We start from the raw sequence: 16902 nt of genomic DNA, 5'->3' as shown, positions 1-16902 counted from the left end.
CCCATGCAATCATTTAAAGTTACCAGGACCTACGTAGCGAATCACAGTTAAAATATTAGGAAGCATAAATTATTGTAAACTCTAGGCTATTTTGTTTCAGCCTGGCAACCATAGTTGTTTGTTTTTCACACAAAGATGGGATTTTTGAAAGACCTGGAAGGCTCTTAGGAAATTTATTTGACACATTAGATTGACAATTAAGAGCTTTCTTTACAAACAAGATTAGGAAATGTAGGCCAAACTAACCAAGAAATAGATGTCTATAACGGGGACCATTTTGGACAGTGAGCAAGCTTTATTCACCCAGGATCGCTGCTTTGTTTTGTTCATTTGTTTGGAATCACTGGGCTTACCTTTGGTGCCCAGTGAGATCTGTGTACTTTTTCAGACCCCTAAAAAAACATTGCCTGTCAGAAGAGTAGTCAGCATCCTAAAACATTAGAGGGTTTTCTCACAGAGCAAAGCTTCTGTATCATTGTCCTCATTTAAAACTATGCTCTTAACTAAATGTGCGTATTAAGGCCATACTATAATACAGTGTCACAGTGCACAACCCTAGTTAGTGTTAGTGTGGTCCCGTGTGGCTCAGTTGGTAGAGCATGGCGCTTGCAACGCCAGGGTTGTGGGTTCATTCCCCACGGGGGGACCATGTATGAACTTTCCAATTTGTAAGTCGCTCTGGATAAGAGCGTCTGCTAAATGATGTAAATGTAATGTTGAGGTGTCAAATTACCTGCATACCTCTGAAAGTTAGGCTCTCTTAATAAGATAAATATATACAAGAAAACTAGTCCTGTTCCCAGAAATGTCTGTAAGTCTGGCAAGAAGACTCATTGGCTCTTTAACAACAATATCAGTTATTCACTGTGCATTGCTCTGCCATGTGTGATTAAAGGCAAACAAGTTGTTGCTAAGTGCCAGTATCCACAACTGTTCTCCCTCAAACGAAAGTAACAAAGAAGCACTGGGGACCGAAATGATTTGATCAGCTTCAACAGAGAGGTACGAGATTAAATTGATGTGTATTTGTTTGTATTCAGACATAATACAGTAGGATATTTCAAATCGTGTAGGCATAAAGGTAATAGTCTTTGTTAGGATTTGGCTTTGATTGACAACGCCATAGAGATCCTATTAAATTACTAGGGGGTAGAGGGGCTATGTCATAAACCGTCAGTTCCATAATCATCTTGGTCTAGGAGAAATCCAAAACCAGTCTAATTGGCATTTCCTGCTTTTTCCTACTTAAAACCTTCTTAAGGCTAGGGGGCAGTATTTTCGTTTTTGGCTAAAAAACGTACCCATTTGAAACTGCCTATTTCTCAGCCCCCGAAACTAGAATATGCATATAATTGTCAGATTAGGATAGAAAACACTCTAAAGTTTCCAAAACTGTCTTAATATTGTCTGTGAGTTTAACAGAACTGATATTGCAGGCGAAAACCGGAGAAAAATCCAATCAGGAAGTGCCTCTTTTTTGAAACCTCTCTGTTCTTATGCATGCCTAACGTGCATTTAAAGGGATATCAACCAAATTCCTTTTTCTATGGCTTCCCTAAGGTGTCAACAGTCATTAGACAAAGTTTCAGGCTTTTATTTTGAAAAATGAGCGTGAAAGATCACATTGCGTAAGTGGATAGGTGGGGGCTCTCAGAGTGAGTTGTGCGCAAAAGAGAAAGGCAGCCATTGTTTCTCCCGGTCCGATTGAAAAGACAACACTCCCGGTTGATAATTATCGAAAATATATTTGAAAAACATCCTGAGGATTGATTATAAAAAACGTTTGACATGTTTCTGTGGACATTATGGATATTATTTGGCATTTTCGTATGCGTTTTCGTGACCGCTCTTTCCGGTGGATTTCGGAGCATAACGCACCAAACGAACGGAGGTATTTGGATATAAAAGTAATATTTATCGAACAAAAATAACATTTGTTGTGTAACTGGGAGTCTCGTGAGTGGAACCACCCGAAGATTATCAAAGGTAAGCGATTCATTTGATTGCTTTTCTTACTTTCGTGACCAAGCTAACCAAGCTACTATAAGGCTAAGCTAATGTAGCATAGAAAGCTACACTCACAAAAGCTTGGATTTCTTTCGCTGTAAAATATATTTTCAAAATATGACACGATAGGTGGATTAACAACAAGCTAAACTGTGTTTTTGGTATATTTCACTTGTGATTGCATGATTATAAATATTTTTAGGAATATTTTTTAATCTGATACGTTTGGAAATTTCCGTCTTCCTTTCAGGACCTGAATGAGGCTGTCGCTTTTTTCTACAACCCAAATGGCGTTTTTTTGTGATAAAAGTAATATTTATCGAACAAAAAGAAGATTTGTTGTGTAACTGGGAGTCTCGTGAGTGGAAACGTCTGAAGATTATCTAAGGTAAGCGATGAATTTTATTGTTTTTCACGATTTCGTGACTATGGTAATTTGGGGTTAGCTGCTGTAGCATTGAGAACTACACTCACAAAAGCTTGGATTTCTTTCGCTGTAAAATATATTTCCAAACTCTGACACCATAGGTGGATTAACAACAAGCTAAGCTGTGTTTTGGTATATTTCACTTGTGATTGCATGATTATAAATATTTTTAGTAATATTATTTGACTGTGGCGCTATGCTATGCTGATGACAATTATCCCGGATCCGGGATGGGTTGTTCAGAAAGGTTATGCAGGAAAGTAACTTTCCTATTAATATTAACGCAACATTTCTATAATTCATATTTGGAAATCAGTCAATTTAAATAAATTCATAAGGCCCTTTCTATTTATTTAACTAGACAAGTCAGTTAAGAACAAATTCTTATTTTCAATGACGTGTACTCTATTACAGTCATAGAACGTTTCGTCAACATGAAAGAGAGGAGGATGGTATTGGCATTTCTCTCTAAGTAGGGTGAGTCAACATGTGCTTTCTACTTGCACGCACACACACACACAGAAATCCGTACCATGGACAGCCACAATATATTTAGCTTACATTGATTGGACTAAATTGTTTTTGGTATCTTTTTAGTTGTCGCTGTATTTGTCGAAGTATACAGTAGGTGATTTAATGATGTTGAAATATTGAAGTTGAAATGGTGCTAGAATAGTGGAAGTAGCTCCTGTTTACTTTGCGACTTGTGGTAACTCTGTGGTTCTAAATCAATAGTTAAGTCGTCCGAAAATTTGGGAAACTTAACTTACTTGACCATGTTGTAGGTCATGTAACTGTTTGTTACATGCAATATGCTTTGTGGACTTCACCGGACAGAGGTTGCTCTCCGGTTTTGTGATGAAACAAAGGTTATGGTTGAATTTATTCTGCCATTGTGTTTTCTTATTGTCTCGGCCCTATGCCCATATATCACGGTGGCAAGGCATATGAACTAACAGGTTATAGGGCAAACAATGCAATTATCACAACACAGGTTGTAATATGGCTTTTTGTTTTGGCTTCCCTTGTGATTTCATCCACGCAACGCTACTGGTCACCAATTTTCCTTGCTGCCACTACTCTTGCTCAGTTATAAATGTTATCTGTCAATTACATTTTTTAAGCCACTTTAACAAAACAATTTTGAGGTAAATTTATCAAATATTTTGAAGTTTGATCTATTAACTTTATGTCACGCCCTGACTTTAGTTATATTTTGTTTTCTTTATTTTTTGGTTAGGTCAGGGTGTGACAAGGGTGGTTTGTTTAGTTTTTGTATTGTCTAGGGGTTTTTGACTTGTCTAGGGTTTTTGTTTATCTATGGGGATTTTGTATGGTCTAGGGGTATGTAGGTTTATGGTGGCCTGAGTTTGTTCCCAATCAGAGACAGCTGTTTCTCGTTGTCTCTGATTGGGGAGCCTATTTAGGTTGACATTTTCCATGTTGGTTTTGGTGGGTAGTTGTTTTCTGTTTTGTGTTGCTGCACCTTACAGGACTGTTTCGTTTTCGTTTCACTCTCTTTGTTATTTTGTTTAGTGTTTTCTGTTCTAATAAAAATAACATGAACAATTACCACGCTGCGCTTTGGTCCAATGACTACTCTTCATCCGAAAACGAATACCGTTACACTTTATATACATACAGTGCATTCGGAAAGTATTCAGACCCCTTGACTTTTTCCACATTTCGTTACGTTACTGCTTTATTCTAAAATGGATTGAATAGTTTTTTCCCTCTCATCAATCTACACACAATACCCCACAATGTCAAAGCAAAAAAAATGAAAAATGGAAATATCCCATTTACTTAAGTATTCACACCCTTTACTCAGTACTTTGTTGAAGAACCTTTGGCAGTGATTAAAGCCTTGAGTCTTCTTGGGTATGACACTACAAGCTTGGCACACCTGTATTTGGGGATTTAATCCCATTCTACTCTGCAGATCCTCTCAAGCTCCGTTAGGATGGATGGGGTGCGTCGCTGCACAGCTATTTTCAGGTCTCTCCAGAGATGTTCCAGAGAAGCTACTCCTGCATTGTCTTGGCTGTGTGCGTAGGGTTGTTGTCCTGTTGGAAGGTAAACCTTCGCCCCAGTCTGAGGTCCTGAGCGCTCTGGAGCAGGTTTTCATTCAGGATCTCTCTGTACTTTGCTCCGTTCATCTTTCCCTCGATCCTGACTAGTCTCCTAGTCCCTGCTGCTGAAAAACATCCCCACAGCATGATGCTGCCACCACCATGCTTCACCTTAGGGATGGTACTAGGTTTCCTCCAGACGTAATGATTGGCATTCAGGCCAAAGGGTTCAATCTTTGTTTAATCAGACCAGAGAATCTTGTTTCTCATGGTCTGAGAGTCCTTTAGGTGCCTTTTGGCAAAATCCAAGCGGGCTGTCATGTGCATTTTATTAAGGAGTGGCTTCTGTCTGGCCACTTTACCATAAAGGCCTGATTGGTGGTGCTGCAGAGATGATTGTCTTTCTGGAAGGTTCTCACATCTCCACAGAGAAACTCTGTAGCTCTGTCAGAGTGACCATCGGGTTCTTGGTCATCTCCCTGACCAAGGCCCTTCTCCCCCGATTGCTCATTTTGGCTGGCGGCCAGCTCTAGGAAGAGGCTTGGTGGTTCCAATCTTCTTCCACGTAAGAATGATGGAGGCCTCTGTGTTCTTGGGGACCTTTTTTGGTACCCTTCCCCAGATCTGTGCCTCAACACAATCATGGCTTGGTTTTTGCTCTGACATGCACTGTAAACTGTGGGACCTTATATAGACAGGTGTGTGCCTTTCCATATCATGTCCAATCAATTGAATTTGAACACAGGTGATGATCAAGGATGATAAATGGAAACAGGATGCACCTGAGCTCAATTTCGAGTCTCATAGCAAATGATCTGAATATTTGTTTTTTATATTTAATACATTTGCAAAGATTTCAAAAAACTTGTTTTCACTTTGTCAGTATGGGTATTGTGTGTAGATTGATGAAGAAAAACATTTATTTAATCAATTTTAAAATAAGGCTGTAACGTAACAAAATGTGTAAAAAGTAAAGGGGTCTGAATATTTTCCGAATGCACTGTACATACATACAAAAGTATGTGGACACCCATTCAAATGAGTGGATTCAGTTATTTCAGCCACACCCGTTACTGGCAGGTTCATAAAATTGAGCACACGGCCATGCAATCTCCATAGACAAACATTGGCAGTAGAATGGCCTTACTGAAGAGCTCAGTGACTTTCAACGAGGCACTGTCATAGGATGCCACTTTTACAACAAGTCAGTTCATCAAAGAATGGCAGTCCGATGGACGAATCTAGGTTTGGCGGGTGCCAGGAGAACACTACCTGCTCGAATGCATAGAGCCAACTGTAAAGTTTGGTGAAGAAGGAATAATGGTCTGGGTCTGTTTTTCATGGTTCAGGCTAGGCCCCTTAGTTCCAGTGAAGGGAAATCTTAAAACGTTTAGCATACAATGACATTCTAGACAATTCTGTGCTTCCAACTTTATGGGCAACAGTTTGGGGAAGGCCCTTTCCTGTTCCAGCATGACAATGCCCCCTTGCACAAAGAGAGGTCCATTCAGAAATGGTTTGGTGGGATGAATTGGAACGCCGACTGCGAGCCAGGCCTAATCGCCCAACATCAGTGCGCAACCTCACTAATTATTTTGTGGCTGAATGGAAGCAAGTCCATGCAGCAATGTTCCAACATCTAGTGGAAAGCCTTCCTAGAAAAGTGGAGGCTGATATAGCAGCAAAGGGGGCGACAAACTCCATATTAATGCCCATTATTTTGGAATGAGATGTTCGACGAGCAGGTGTCCACATACTTTTGGTCTTTTAGTGTATATACCATTAGAGGAGCCTTACTATAAATAAACCACTTGTTACTGCACGTTACCCTAATATGGTGGTTTACATTACCATATCAGCGTGACTTGTCAGGCGGCTCTAGCTGGATGGATGCTAAATGTTTGTGTGTTTATATGGTTGGTCTGTCTGGTTGTAGCTACGTTACTGCAGAAGTGGACAAAGGGCAGTATTCTTTCTCCTGGTCCAGCGAACACTGGCAAGGCAAGCCTGAGCATGCAGACTTAATGAGATCAGTGAGGCGAGTCAGGCAGCCAGGAGCAAACATATGATATCATTCCACTCACATGGACCCAATATGCGCCCTCATACGTATCTGTGCTGCCAACCCTGACTATGCAACCAGTCTTTGTTTTACATCGCAACAACTGTTTACAGACTGAAATGTAAAAAAAAATTGCTGTCAATTTCAGCGGTTGCCTTGGACACATGACGCATCTCTGGGCCTTTCCTTGTAACCATGGAGCTGGGAGTTGACAGGGCCTTCCCAGCATACGTCTCTCCGATGGGGTCCAAGGGCTGCAGTGGGCGACAGAAGACCCGGATTCCAGAGTTTATCCAGAGGAGTGGGACAGGCAGAACAACAACCCAACATTCCAAAGACAAAGACAAGGAGAGGAGGAGACGAGGAGACGAGGAGAGGAGGAAAGAGGACAGCGGTGGTTCCAGGAAGAATGCTACCATGGCACCCACCTCCGGTTATATGAGTGACAGGAGGCAGTACTCTATAAGGACACCGGTGGTCACCACCACAGAGCAGCAGACCTCCATCCTAAAGAAATCATACCTACAGGAGCACCCAGAAAACGTGAGATGGGAGTATATATGCTTTGTAACAAATGCATTGACTGCTACAATTGTATGACTTCTGAGAAGTATAAAGAACACATGTTAAATTTAGATGACCTGATTTTCTTTGTTGCTTTGAAACTAATTCTACTTCTACTATAGAAATAATAACAAGGAATACTACAGTGTATGTTAGCTGTACCTACTCCTACTCTATCCCTCACCATAGGAGCGACAGTGGGAAGGTAGCAGTAATGAAGCAGACCATCATAATAGAGTGTTTGACTTCCAGGTCAGACGGGCTGAACAGGAGTCCCCAGACAACCTCAACCCCTCTCAGGCTGACATCTCACCCTGCTCAGCTTCCAAAGAGGACCTCAACACCTCCCTGGGGGTGTCAGACCTCAGGACCAGGCTGTCACACGAAGAACCCACCTTCAGGTCATTATACATGGGCAGCAGGCCCGGCCGACACAGCCTCTCCAGCCGACCCCTGGAGGTCCATAGCTTCTCTACTCCACTCAGACCCAAGTGGACCTCCACTCTGCTATCCTCCCTCTCGCCTTCCTACATCCCCCATTTGCACCCCTCCAGACAGAGACGGACAGAGCTGAGAATGGTTGCAGGAGAAGTTTATCAATCACGTGAAGGGGGAGAGGCAAAGTATCTAAACGTAGGCCCTTCAGTGGGCAACTCCAAGGTTCGCTCCAACCCTGCGCTCCACACCATGTCCCACCACCAGGCCAACTGCTGGCCCTGTACCATTTCCAGCTCCCTGCCCCACTCCCCAGACCGACACTCTTCGAGCTGGGACCCTGATAAGGAGTATCAGACCCTCCTGGACTACACCTACCCCCTGAGGCCAGGTAGGGTGGTGGGTGGATGGGATACCTCTGAGCTCGGGGGTGGGTCTCTCATCCAGACAGACCCAGGCCTCCTGGATTCGGGGATAGAACTGAACCGCCTCTGCAGCTCCATCAGCCTATCAGCTTTGGACTTTTCCCTAAGTGTCACGGCAGGGGTGGGCACTAGTAGGGCCAGGGAGATGGGGATGCTGGGTATAGGTCAGAGGTCATCTGAGCTGCGTGGGTTCTCACACTCCAAGTCCTCTGATGGTCGCCTCTCCCCTAGCCCCTTCTTCTCTGCGGACCCTATTGGTCTATCAGTAGAGAGTCTGGACTATAGTGGAAGTGGTGGTGGTCTGAACCATTCACATCGTAGCGGGGGAGGTCACTACCGCCAACATGGCAGCTCCTCTTCCTCTTCCACCACGTTCATCCGCACAACCAGTATCCTTCCCCGGCCAGGATTCCTCGGAGAGTGGGATTGGGACGAGGAGTTCTGGCCTCTCCCGGAGCAGTTGGAGGAGCTCCAGGGTTTGTCCCAGCAGGTCAGGGAGGTGACGGCCCAACTCAGCCAGTCTGTCTCAGCCAATTGGGACTCCCTGGAGAGGGGGAACACCTCCGTCCAGTCCTGCATGACCATGGCAGAGAAACGGGAGGCAGAGGAGGAGAGAGAAGAACAGGAGCAGAATAAGGAGGAAGAAAGGGAGGATGAGAAGGAGAAAGAGGAAGAGGAAGTGTCCATTTCTGAAGCACTTCAATACTTCAATAAAGGTATGTGTTGGTGGCAGCATTTTAGTAGGCTCTATTATTTTATGGTATTTGATAGTATTTGTAATAGTTTTTAATTTAGCACGTGTTTGACTTCAAATACTTTCCGCCTCTGAAGCGATCCATTGTGGGGAGTCCTTCCAGGCAGCCAGAGGCTCTGGTTTTAGGATGGAGGCTGGGGTAGTAGGCAGGGGAGTGAGAAGGGCCAGTCTGAGGGAGGCGGCGGGCATGGTGGACCAGCTGAGTGGACTAACCCTGCCTGAGTTCCAGATGGGGAGCCAGGGGGAGCAGGTGCAAAGGGAGTCCCTCATGCAGCACATCCAGGTTAGGACAGAGAGCTACTGTAAGATGATCACTGTATTTTGTGGAATATAATAACAAGCATATGCCACTTCCACCAATACAATGCAGCGTAATGCAATATGATACACGGCACAATGAAATACAATACCCATTACACAATCAGTGCAAGGTGTTGATAATGGTATATTGCATAATACATGTACAGTACATTGGTACATCTCTCTTAAAGGTGCTACACACAGGGTATATATATATTTTTTTTTCATTGACAATTTTGTCATTTCAGAAAATTTCCATAATACATTGAGTGTATAAAACATTAGGAACACCTTCTTAATATTGAGTTGCATCTCCTTTTTGCTCTCAGAACAGCCTCAATTTGTCGGGGCATGGACTCTACAAGGTGTCGAAAGCATTCCACAGTTGGCTGGATTTCCTTTGGGTGGTGGACCATTCTTGATACACACGGGAAACTGTTGAGCATGAAAAACCCAACAGCGTTACAATTCTTGACACAAACCGGTGCGCCTGGCACCTACTACCATACCCCGTTTAAAGGCACTTAAATATTTTGTCTTGCCACATACACAATCCATGTCTCAATTGCCTCAAGGCTTAAAAATCCTTCTTTAACCTGTCTTCTCCTCTTCATCTATACTGATTGAAGTGGATTTAATAGGTGACATCAATAAAGAATTCTAGCTTTCACCTGGATTCACCTGGTCAGTCTATGTCATGGAAAGAGCAGGTGTTCCTAATGTTTTGTACACTCAGTGTATCTGGCGCTAATAGCGGAATGATGGCGTTTCACAGTATTACTGTGATTGGCTGTGATATTTGCAAAAATTCTACACTGTTCGATCAATTTCAGTTTATATGAGAAAACTAGCGCTGGATAGCGTAGGGAGTCATTGTACCATCTAAATCACCGTGAAACATCTTTTCAATACGAAAAAATATTCTTACTTTCGGTTTTTGTTCACCAGCTTCAAACAACCGTAAAAACAATATTTTTTGTTGCTGGAAATATATTTATCGGCGATTTAGATGATAGAACGATTCCCTACACTATTCAGTACTTGTTTTCTCACATAAACTAAAACAAACTGAAGCACAGCCACAAAGTCACAACAGCTGCCGCTCCGGCGGGAGAAATCAATTGGCGAATATCACAGCCAATCACAACACTGGCGGGTAAGTAATACTGTGAAACACTATCATTCCACTATTACTACAGATATATTATGGACATTTTCAGAAATTACAATGCACAAATTCAACAACAACACAAATCCTATGTGTAGCACCTTTAAATACTACTATATTCAAATCCACAAACAAGCTGTTGTGGGGCAATTTGATATTTATTCTGTGACTTACGACCTGTTTACCCATCAGACCTTCTGTTCTAACCTGGAGGAGCTCATCCAATGGCTGTACACGGTGGTGGAGAGGATGGCGGTGCTGGAGCCGCCCACTGTGGACATCAAGAGTGTCAAGTCATCCCTGGCGGATTATAAAGTCAGTGGTGCACATACACAGATACTTTAAATGGTCATATAAATCAATTCTATGTTTAATTCTTCGGGTGTACACTATGCGTCTTCTCAGCTTTATATCTTGGGAAAATGAATTAATCAACCCACTCTGCCCCCTTCTCTCTATCTCGCTCTCTCTTAATATTTCTATATGCCTCTTTCTCCCCACTCCCTCTGTTTTTCCCTTTGTCTTCTTCACCCCATCTCACTCTCTCCTTCCCCCTCCCTTTCTCCCTCCACAGAGGTTTCAGAGAGAAGTAAACGCCCACCAGCCCCTGACCACCTCTGTTCTGCAAACTGGAGAGCTTCTCCTGGGTTGTTTGACCTCCACTTCTCCCGGTGACCCTTCCATCACTGACAAGTTACTCTTTGCCTGCAGCTATTTAATTTATAGCTACTGTATCTAAGGTGTCACCCACCACCTGATAATTAGGACAGGTTTAGAAATTAGGCTGCCTTCACACAGGAATGATCCTGCTCTCAACTCAAGCGGATCAGCCTGTCAGACCAGACTTCTTCTTAGTAAAGGGTGTGTTTTAACCGAAAGAAGACGATGAGGCCAACACACCACCCTACACTATTTCCCTTTGTGAATTCTGAAATACACTTGTGCTCCTTTACTAACGGAAGCGTAAAATGATTTGCATGACACAGCAACAACATCTGAGACTGTTGAAGTGGGCGCTGCCTGTGTTTTTAAAGGGCTCCAAATGACAAATGAGTTTACTTGTTTGTGTGAAGGCTACCTTGATCAAATGATAGAATTTCTTGCCTGCTAACAGTGGTGAGCTTGACTATTTGTTTCAGGTCCCATATAGTTCAGTTCAACACCTAACACTGGCATACTGTAGATTTGTTCTGGCGGTCAGGCGTAATTCTATACCCACAGTCCTCTCCTCTGACAGAAGCAGGAAACGCTGTGTGAGGAGAATCCGCATGCGTGACTAAGAGTTTTGGGGCTCTGTTTTCTTCTCTTTCTCTTATTCCAAGTTGTTACATGTCACAGGCAAACAAGAAGGAATCTTAGTGGGTTGAATGTGAAATGTACCACTACAGTTTCCCATTTCTCTTCTGTTTTCTATACTCATCTCTATACCACTCTCTCTTATCTCTTCCCCTGTCTCTCCCCCCTCTCTCTCTCTTCCTCTTCTTATGTCCCCCAGTTCTGAAAGAGACCCTCTGTCTTATTGAGAGGCAGTCCAAGGCGCTGGAGACCCACTCAGAGCACCTCTTCTCCTCTATTATCTCGGCCATGGACAGACTGACCCAGCCCAGGGAGCCCAGTGGGAGAGAGGAGACCCAGGCAGGGGACCCGGATAGGATGGCGGTCCAGGGGACAGCTCAGTGAGGGCTCCATTCGATGCATGGATAGTATGTTTCTACGGTTATGTAGAGATTGGGATATGATTACTCTATAGCACCCTCTAGTGACATGTTATCAGTTTTATTATTTATCATCATAAGAAGTCCGTTTTATCCTATTCTCTTTCAGTAATGAAGAATGAGTGTGGATTGGTGGAGCAGGCTTGATGGGGGGGAGGAGCTTCTTCACTTTGACATGCCTTAAAGGATTGGTTCACATTTTTTTACACCAAATGTCATTTTTTTTAATGTCAACGGCATGTTTTGAGAAACTTAGACCACCCGCAATAGACTTCCTCATTGCATGCTCTGCAGTGTGGGGGCTACGGAAAAACATTAACAAAGGCTGGTAAGGGAAACTGATCGAGTCGCCCAAAATGGAATAATATAATGTTGCGGATAAAGTTTGGAATTTCATGTGTACAACATCTAATGACCTGTATCACTAAAATAACGTATTTGGGTGTTTTTGGAGCCTTTTTTTTTTTTTCGTAGCCCCCATAATGCAGAGCATGCAAAGAGGAAGTCTATTGCGGGTGGTCTAAGTTTCTCAAAACCAAGTGAAATCGCCCAAAAAGTGTCTGCACTTGGTTAAAAAATAGTGGAATGGACCTTGCTGTGTTGGAAAGAGACCACTTGACTGTTGTCATGCTTTTGATTCATTATTTTGTTAAGTGCTTTTTAAATTTACAGTGCCTTCAGAAAGAATTCTCACCCCTTGACTTTTTCCACATTTCTGTTGTTACAGCCTGAATTGAAAATGTATTAAATTGACATTTTGTGTCACTGATCTACACACGATACCTCACAATGTGAAAGTGGAATTCATTTTTCAGAAACTTTTACATATTAATTAAAAATGAAAAGCTAGGGCCTCCCAAGTGGCGCAGCGATCTAAGGCACTGCATCGAAGTCCTTGAGGTGTCACTACAGACCCGGGTTCGATCCCAGGTTGTGTTACAGCCGGACGCAACCGGGAGATCCATGAAGCGGCGCACAATTGGCGCAGCATTGTCTGGTTGAGGGGAGGGTTTTGCTGGCCATGATGTCCTTGTCCCATTGTGCTCTAGCGTTTCCTTGTGGCGGGCCGGGCGCATGCACGCTGGCTTCGGTCGGCAGTTAGTTGTACGGTGTTTCCTCTGACACATTGGTGTGGCTGGCTTCCGGGTTAAGTGAGCAGTGTGTCAAGAAGCAGTGCGGCTTGTCAGGGTCGTTTTTCGGAGGACGCATGGCTCTCGACCTTCGCCTCTCCCGAATCCGTATGGGAGTTGCAGCGATGGAAAAGACTTGAAGTACCAATTTGATATCACGAAATTGGGGAGAAAAGCTGAAATAAGTATTCAACCCCTTTGTTATGACACGCCTAAATAAGTTTAGGAGTAAAGATTTGCTTAACAAATCACATAAGTTGCATGGACGCATTCTGTGTTCAATAATAGTGGGTAACATTATTTTGAATGACTACCCAACACATACAATTATCTGTAAGATCCCTCAATCGACTAGTGCATTTCAAGCACAGATTCAACCACAAAGACCAGAGGTTTTTCAATGCCTCACAAAGGGCACCGATTGGTAGTGTACAAATATAAAAAAGTAGACCCTGAATGTCCCTTTGAGCATGGTGAAGTTATTAATTAGGCTCAATACACCCAGTCACTACAAAGATACAGGTGTCCTTTCTAATTCAGTTACCGGAGAGGAAAGAAACTGCTCAGGGAAAACAGTTACAGACCTTGGTTGTGATATGAGAAAACAACATTGTAGTTACTCCACAATATTAACCTAAATGACAGAGGGAAAAAATGTAAGCCTATACAGAATAAAAATATCCCAAAACATGCATCCTGCACCCTTTCTACTGACTCTGAAAAACACCAAAAGAAAGATGCCCAGGGTCCCTGCTCATCTGTGTGAACTTGCCTTTGGCATGCTGCAAGGAGGCATGAGGACTGCAGATGTGGCCAGGGAAATAAATTGCAATGTCCGTACTGTGAGACGCTTAAGACAGTGCTACAGGGAGACAGGACGGACAGCTGAACAGGATCGGTACATCCGAATATCACACCTGCGGGACAGGTACAGGACGGCAACAACAACTGCCCAAGTTACACCAGGAACGCACAATCACTCCATCAGTGCTCAGACTGTCCGCAATAGACTGAGAGAGGCTGGATTGAGGGTTTATAGGCCTGTTGTAAGGCAGGTCCTCACCAGACATCACCGGCAACAACGCCACCTATGGGCACAAACCCACCGTCGCTGGACCAGACAGGACTGGCAAAAAGTGCTTTCACTGACGAGTCGCGGTTCTGTCTCACCAGGGGTGATGGTTGGATTAGCGTTTACCGTTGAAGGAATGAGCGTTACACCGAGGCCTGTACTCTGGAGCGGGATCGATTTGGAGGTAGAGGGTCCGCCATGTCTGGGGCGGTGTGTCACAGCATCATCGGACTGAGCTTGTTGTCATTGCAGGCAATCTCAATGCTGTGTGTTACAGGGAAGACATCCTCCTCCCTCATGTGGTACCCTTCCTGCAGGCTCATCCTGACATGACCCTCCAGCATGACAATGCCACCAGCCATACTGCTCGTTCTGTGCGTGATTTCCTGCAAGACAGGAATGTCAGTGTTCTGCCATGGCCAGCGAAGAGCCCGGATCTCAATCCGATTGAGCACGTCTGGGACCTGTTGGATTGGAGGTTTAGGGCTAGGGCCATTCCCCCCAGAAATGTCTGGGAACTTGCAGGTGCCTTGGTGGAAGAGTGGGGTAACATCTCACAGCAAGAACTGGCAAATCTGGTGCAGTCCATGAGGAGATGCACTGCAGTACTTAATGCAGCTGGTGGCCACACCAGATACTGACTGTTACTTTTGATTTTTGTTCAGGGACACATTATTCCATTTCCATTTCAGTTTATGTCTCAGTTGTTGAATCTTATATTCATACAAATATTTACACGTTAAGTTTGCTGAAAATCAACGCAGTTGACAGTGAGAGGACGTTTCTTTTTTTTGCTGAGTTGATGTGCATTCAAATTGCCATCTATAAAAAATGCAATTGTGTTCGTTGTCCGTACCTTAAGCCTGCCCATACCATAACCCCACCGCCACCATGGGGCACTCTGTTCACAACGAGGCCACACACGTTGTCTGTGGTTGTGAGGCCAGTTGGATGTTCTGCCAAATTCTCTAAAACTATGTTGTAGATGGCTCATGGTAGAGAAATTAACATTCAATGCTCTGGCAAAAGCTCTGGTGGACATTCCTGCAGTCAGCATGCCAATTACATGCTCCCTCAACTTGAGACATCTGTGGCATTATGTTGTGTGACAAAACTGCACATTTTAGAGTGGCCTTGTCCCCAGCACAAGGTGCACCTGTGTAATGATCATGCTGTTTCATCAGCTTATTGAAATGCACACTAGCAGGAATGTAAACAACTGTGTGCTCAAAATTTGAGAGAAATAAGCTTTTGTGCGTATGGAACATTTCTGGGATCTTTTATTTCAGCTCATGAAACATGGGAGCATCAATTTGCATGTTGTATTTATATATTTTTTCAGGGTAGCAATGATAAACAACCAACTTGACAGAGCTTGAAGAATAAAATAAAAAATGATGGGCAAATTTTGTACATCCAGGTGTGCAAAGCTCTTAGAGACTTACACAAAAAGACTCACAGCTGTAATCGCTGCCAAAGCTGTTTCTAACATGTATTTTCTCAGGGGGGTGAATACTTATCTAATCAAGGTACAGAACACGACCAAAAGTATGTGGGGACACCTGCTCGTTGAACCTCTCATTCCAAAATCATGGGCATTAATATGGAGTTGCTCCCCCCTTTGCTGCTATAACAGCCTCTACTCTTCTGGGAAGGCTTTTCACTAGATGTTGGAACATTGCTGTGGGGAATTGCTTCCATTCAGCCATTAGAGCATTAGTGAGGTTGGACACTGATGTTGGGCGATTAGGCCTGGTTCGCAATCGGTGTGCCAATTCATCTAAAAGGTGTTCGATGGGGTTGAGGTCAGGGCTTTGTGCAGGCAGTCAAATTCTTCCACACCGATCTCGACAAACCATTTCTGTATGGACCTCGCTTTAAGCACTGGGGTATTGTTATGCTGAAACAGGACAGGGCCTTCTCCAAACTGTTGCCACAAAGTTGGAAGCACAGAATCGTCTAGAATGTCATTGTATGCTGTAGAGTTAAGATTTCCCTTCACTGGAACTAAGGGACCTAGACTAACCCATGAAAAAAAGCTCCAGACCATTATTTCTCCTCCACCAGACTTTACAGTTGGCACTATGCATTCGGGCAGGTAGTGTTCTCCTGGCATCCACCAAAGCCAGATTCATCCATCGGACTGCCAGATGGTGAAGCGTTATTCATCACTCCATATTTGAATGTGGTCTGCACTACACATCATTGTAGATTTGTAATGTAGGATGTTGGACCATTCAGTGGCCTTAGGGCTGCAGGTAGCCTAGCAGTTAGCACTTTGGGCCAGAACATGGAAAACCTGGATGAAAAGTGCATTAAGACATACAGTACTTGTACCTAACGCCTTTAATGTGCAACGTGTTTTTAATCAGCGTCTTTGTTACTGTAGTAATCAATTGTGAATGTTATGAGGGTAATGTGCACTTCGAATGAGAACTTTTAAACGCCATGGAAAACTTTGTTCTTCCCACTATTGTAATCCTCATTTACAGAAAAAACCTGGTGAAAACTACACTACTTGTTCCTACTGAGTACACCTCATACTGTATAGCCACTTGATTTTATGTAGAATCAGTGTAGAGCTCAAGTGTAATAATTAGAATGTGTCTGAATTTAGCAGTTGGTGTACCTTAGGGATTCGGGATACATGGGAATTTTGTTTTGACCTTCTGTAGTGTGACTTTACCACAGAATGCTATCTGGACATACAACAGAGCACTGTGCTATAGCACAAATCTAGCTAGACACACCTATCCATACAGCAAACACAC

General features: G+C 43.5%; 1 protein-coding gene across 1 annotated transcript; it reads left to right on the top strand.

Annotated features, from left to right (window-relative positions):
* The first annotated feature begins 2846 nt into the window (after nucleotides 1-2846).
* LOC111978516 (centrosomal protein of 68 kDa-like) lies at nucleotides 2847-12648 on the top strand. The gene is made up of 7 exons (XM_024008628.2): nucleotides 2847-2911; nucleotides 6717-7111; nucleotides 7322-8708; nucleotides 8824-9029; nucleotides 10407-10529; nucleotides 10789-10885; nucleotides 11710-12648. Exons 2-7 carry the CDS (start codon nucleotides 6764-6766, stop codon nucleotides 11892-11894), a joined length of 2346 nt encoding a protein of 781 aa, XP_023864396.1. The 5' UTR covers nucleotides 2847-2911; nucleotides 6717-6763; the 3' UTR covers nucleotides 11895-12648.
* The last annotated feature ends 4254 nt before the right edge of the window (nucleotides 12649-16902 follow it).

Source organism: Salvelinus sp. IW2-2015, linkage group LG18, assembly GCF_002910315.2.
Source record: "Salvelinus sp. IW2-2015 linkage group LG18, ASM291031v2, whole genome shotgun sequence".
NCBI classification, from domain to species: Eukaryota; Metazoa; Chordata; class Actinopteri; order Salmoniformes; family Salmonidae; genus Salvelinus; species Salvelinus sp. IW2-2015.
Note: the sequence above shows the minus strand (reverse complement) of the source record. Positions and strands in the feature narration are given on the sequence as shown.

Coding starts and splice junctions, on each gene's coding strand:
- LOC111978516 (XM_024008628.2), top strand. CDS start 6,764: ATGGAGCTGGGAGTTGACAGGGCCTTCCCAGCATACGTCTCTCCGATG. Junction 9,030..10,406: donor CCCTCATGCAGCACATCCAG/GTTAGGACAGAG, acceptor TTTACCCATCAG/ACCTTCTGTTCTAACCTGGA. Junction 10,530..10,788: donor CATCCCTGGCGGATTATAAA/GTCAGTGGTGCA, acceptor CTCCCTCCACAG/AGGTTTCAGAGAGAAGTAAA.